Below are 4,334 nucleotides of genomic sequence, written 5' to 3'. Positions count from 1 at the left end.
TTTCTACACTGTAATTAGTATGTGAAGTGTAATTCCGCTATGTCATGTTTACATTTTGTCCTCATCATCATAAAATCACATTGCTTCCCTAGCAGAGAAGTAGTTACCAGCCGCTTTTGAACAATGTAAACTATTTTTTCCCAGGTTCTTTTTTGTGTACTTTTTCTTTCATTTCCCTTGAAAACATAGAAACATAAAAATACACTGGAAATTAAAGGATTGCATTTAATATAATTCTACACTCCAAACACGTTTTAAGTCTGCTGCGAGTTTTTAAAAGGAGTTTCTTCCCATAGCGCAGCAAAACTTAAATACAAATAATGAAAACGTGGTACAGAGAAAGCTTGGTTGTGTTCACTGCCTGTGTTAAGTATGCCTCCTTTCAGCAGGGCTGCATAAACGTATTTTCTGTATGCTGTAGAGTCTCTTTGACTCAGTATACAAACAAATACACATTCTCTTAAGTCGGGAACAAGTGCTCACTTCAAGTTTTTATTAAAATTGAACACAAGGAAGTATTCAAACATACTTCTGGTTGAGGATGAAGCTAATGTATTTTTAGGATCTTCCTGTTTGACAGTATTCCAGAATATCAGTTAACCTTTTTACGAATACATTCACCAGAACATGAAAGCGAGCGAGCACTTTGTCATTCAGCCAACAATAACTAAATCATCACCCACAAACTGGTAGGTTGGAACCTCCAGGTTATAGGGAGCAGGACCTTTCCTGATTCTGCCAGAGGCATCATAATGGGACCCATGGCAAGGGCAGTAATAACCACCAAAATCTCCAGAGTTAGCAATTGGTACACAGCCAAGATGAGTGCAGACTCCTACTAATATGACCCACTCCGGTTTCTTTACTCTGTCTAAATCGTGCTGTGGGTCTCTCAGCTTAGACACATCAACTTCTGCCTCCTGATTAATCTCTGCTTGGGTTCTGTGACGCACAAACAGGGGTTTTCCTCTCCACTTGAAAGCCATGTTTTTGCCTTCTGGAATGTCAGATAGCTTGATCTCAATCTTTGACAATGCTAGCACGTCAGCAGAAGCACTGAGGCTGGAAACAAACTGGGTGACAACATTCTTAGCAACATATGCGCTAGCTACGCATGCTGTTGCAGTCACCAAGTAGGAAAACCCTTTTCTTTCTTCACTGCTACTCTGAGAGGACGTTGTGGCATCTAGCACACCTTCACGGCGATAGGCAGAGAAGTCAGGGACCGCGACATCGTTGTGGACATACCGCACACTGGCAGGCGCTGCAAGAAAAATAACAGGAAATGGCAACTCTTTCATTCAAAATGTATTAGGATGTATTTTATATTAGGCTTTTCTAAATCATGTTCTATGAATGATGGGTACGTTATTCCAGAGTCTTGGTTGCATTCCTCTAATAATACATTTCAATTTTACCTTGTAAAATAATACTTATTAGAAGGTGTTTTTAGTAGATGAGCAAGGTTGGTGAGTCATTCCACTTTATCTGTGAAAACTGAATGAAGCCTAATAAGGGTATAGAAAGACCTGCAAAAAGTTCTGGGTTTGAAGTGATCTGTTGGAAATTTCAAGGCAGAAATGCTGCAGAATACAAGTGACACTTATAGCTAGCTGACACAAGTCAGACATGCTTTCTGTTCTGATGTTTCCTTGAAAAAAAGTGGTTTGAACAAATTTTATCTCCTTTGACTTAAGTAACCTCTATGCCCTTAACAATCTTAAGTGTCTGGCTAAACATTTTAAAGATTAAAAATACCAGATCAGACACCCTCCTTTATAGAACTTAAAACTGACATCAAAGCTAACTGCCCCAGGAAATGATTTTTAAACCTTTCAAACTCCGGTCTTCTATTTGCAGACATGTTTCATAAAAGGATTTAGGAAAAAATTTAGTAAATATCCAGTTCCCAAACTTTGTGAGATTCTCACTTGAAGCCATGTGCTGACCTGACAAGATGTGGCTGCTAAGTAAGGGGAGCCTATTAGTTTCTCCAGCACATGAAAGCTACCTCCCTCAACACAAAAGAAAAGAAAGAACATGCTAAGGACATGACTTGCCAAAATGCAGTCTGTTAGTTGGCAAAACCTGTTTAGTCTTAATTTTTTCTAGCAGTTGACACAAAGTTAATAGGTTAGTAGAAAGCATTCTATTGAAGTACTCAAAATAAGATCTAACGGGGAAATATTTGCATTTATTTACAATTTACTCAGGAAAGAAAAAGTATTTACTCTTAAACTGAAATTGAAAATTCTACGAAAGCAAACTACTCATTTCAGTGTGAAGACATTTCTCATTTAGTAGCAAGCTAGCAGGCATTATAATTCACCTACTTTGAAAATTCTCTGCTACACTTCTCATTGAATAATACTAATTGAAGCTATGAATAAGACTACATGTCAATTACATTAATGATAGATCTGTAGAACTTATATCTGGATGTGTCCTTTACAGTTGACGGTTAGTAAGATGCTAACTGTTGCTACGTGCCCACCATCAGAAGGAAGCTTATTTTCATTCCAGTACATACTGCTTGTATGTACTTGTATGTATTCTTCATGCTTCGTTTAAAGTGGTATATACAGTGGGGACAAAAGATTTTTCATTTCGGGACTAAAGTAACATTTCAGAAATGTTTCCATTTCATACTCAGTCCACAATGACTGCAGATCCTTCGTTCCCTGATGTGCCTATTTAGGCCTAACACAGATCACTGCCATCAGGGCATGTACTTCAGACTAGATGTCCTGCTGTAAACATGCAGTCTGCATTCCAAAAGGCTGCTGCTTTTGTTGTGTGGGCAACATCACGTCCCTTAATATATAAAATACATAGCATTAGGCAGTCTTGAAGCCTTGCCTAACTGGCTGCTGTCAGATACACCTTGAGGCCAGGACCTGGGTGTCCCATTTGTTGGTGGATATGCCTGTCAGCAAACTACTTCCATTGCACTGAGCACGTGAAAAGATGCAGTAGCCAAGTGATGAAAAGACAGAGACATAGAGCTGTAGGAATAAGGGACTTGGCAGTGCATGCCTTGCTGAGAGTCACTGTCCTTCTTTGGCCCTAGGCAGACTCTGCAAGAACTACTGAGTGACTTGATCTGGCTCACACCTTGAGAACAGGGGGGAGAAAACAGTGACTGCTCCACTTTCTTTCTTACAACTCTTCTCATGCAGCTGAAAAGCACATCTGCTCTCAGATCTCTGATCTACGTCACTTAAAGGGTAAAAGCCGTATTGTATGATACAGTTTTCCTGTATCTCCCCAAAAGCAGAACAAATACCCGTTTAAGAGTCATCAAAAAGGAGCAAGCCTTCAACGCTCTTAGCTCTGCAGCAGTAAACATGCATCACCCGCAGCTGGGAGCCCAGCACTGCCTGCAGGACGCAGCAAACCTCACGGCCCGGCCCGAAGGCGCCCGCAGGGACGGAAAGAGGGCGAGGGAGCAGCGGCGCCGGCTGCCGCCCCCCGTCCAGCCCCGGGCCCGGCTCCCGGCTCCCGCCCGCCGCGCCCTCCCCGCCCCGGTGCCACCCCCAGGGCGTCGGGCCCGGCTCGCACCGTTGAGGCTGGCGCCGGCGACGAAATCCCCCCGCGCCGAGCGGCCGCTCATCGACTCCCGGCACAGCAGCGGTCGCTTCAGGTCCAGCACCACCTTCTCGGTCTGCAGCGCCGCCGGTGCCAGCGCCTTGAGCGAACCGGGCACGGCGTGCACCGCGGCCGACAGGTAGGGCGCGAAGGGCCCGGAGCGGGCGGCCACGGACAACATGGCGGGTGCGGGAGCGCCGGTCACCGCCGCGACCTTCCCGGCGGGTGCGGCTGCGCGCTGACGTCACCCGCGGGCGGACGGGCGCGATGACGTCAGTGCGGCGCCGCAGGGTCGCAGCAAACGGACGTCATAGCCCTGAGAGGGGGCGCGTGCCGAGGGCGGGCTGGGGCCCCGCCCTGCTGGGCGCTGAGGGGGGGCGGGAGGGTTGTGGTGCTGCTGCTGCCCGTGGAGCTGCGGGCTGTGAGCTGGGCTGGGTGGCTCTGGTGCGGTGTGTAGGCGGTGGGGCACGTTGGCAGACACGTACACAGCCACAGCGTTTTCTCTTTAGGGATTATCGTGTGCTCCCCGGAATTGTGATAATTAACCCGAAGCGATTGCTGGAAATACTTTTCCCTCCTCAGATCCCAGACTGCCCTTGTAAGATGAGCTGGGATGGAGGCACAGGAATCCCATTTTCACCTTCACTCGGGCTGGTTCTGTTTATAGCACCAACCTTGAACTTGAGGCGTCGCAGCTTCCAGTCACGAGATTCAGCTCAAACTCTGTGTGAGGGTGCTGGTAGGTG

General features: G+C 46.3%; 1 protein-coding gene across 1 annotated transcript; it reads right to left on the bottom strand.

The window, feature by feature from the left end:
- Positions 1 to 491: 491 nt before the first annotated feature.
- On the bottom strand, positions 492 to 3,769 carry UQCRFS1 (ubiquinol-cytochrome c reductase, Rieske iron-sulfur polypeptide 1; the record flags this gene model as incomplete). Its single annotated transcript, XM_079541432.1, has 2 exons — positions 492 to 1,264; positions 3,562 to 3,769. 2 exons carry the CDS (start codon positions 3,767 to 3,769, stop codon positions 654 to 656), a joined length of 819 nt encoding a protein of 272 aa, XP_079397558.1. The 3' UTR covers positions 492 to 653.
- Between the last annotated feature and the right edge of the window lie 565 nt (positions 3,770 to 4,334).

Source organism: Tetrao urogallus (genome assembly GCF_951394365.1).
Source record: "Tetrao urogallus genome assembly, chromosome: 12".
Lineage (NCBI taxonomy): Eukaryota > Metazoa > Chordata > Aves > Galliformes > Phasianidae > Tetrao > Tetrao urogallus.
The sequence above is the reverse complement of the archived record's forward strand: the minus strand, read 5'-3'. Positions and strand labels throughout refer to the sequence as shown.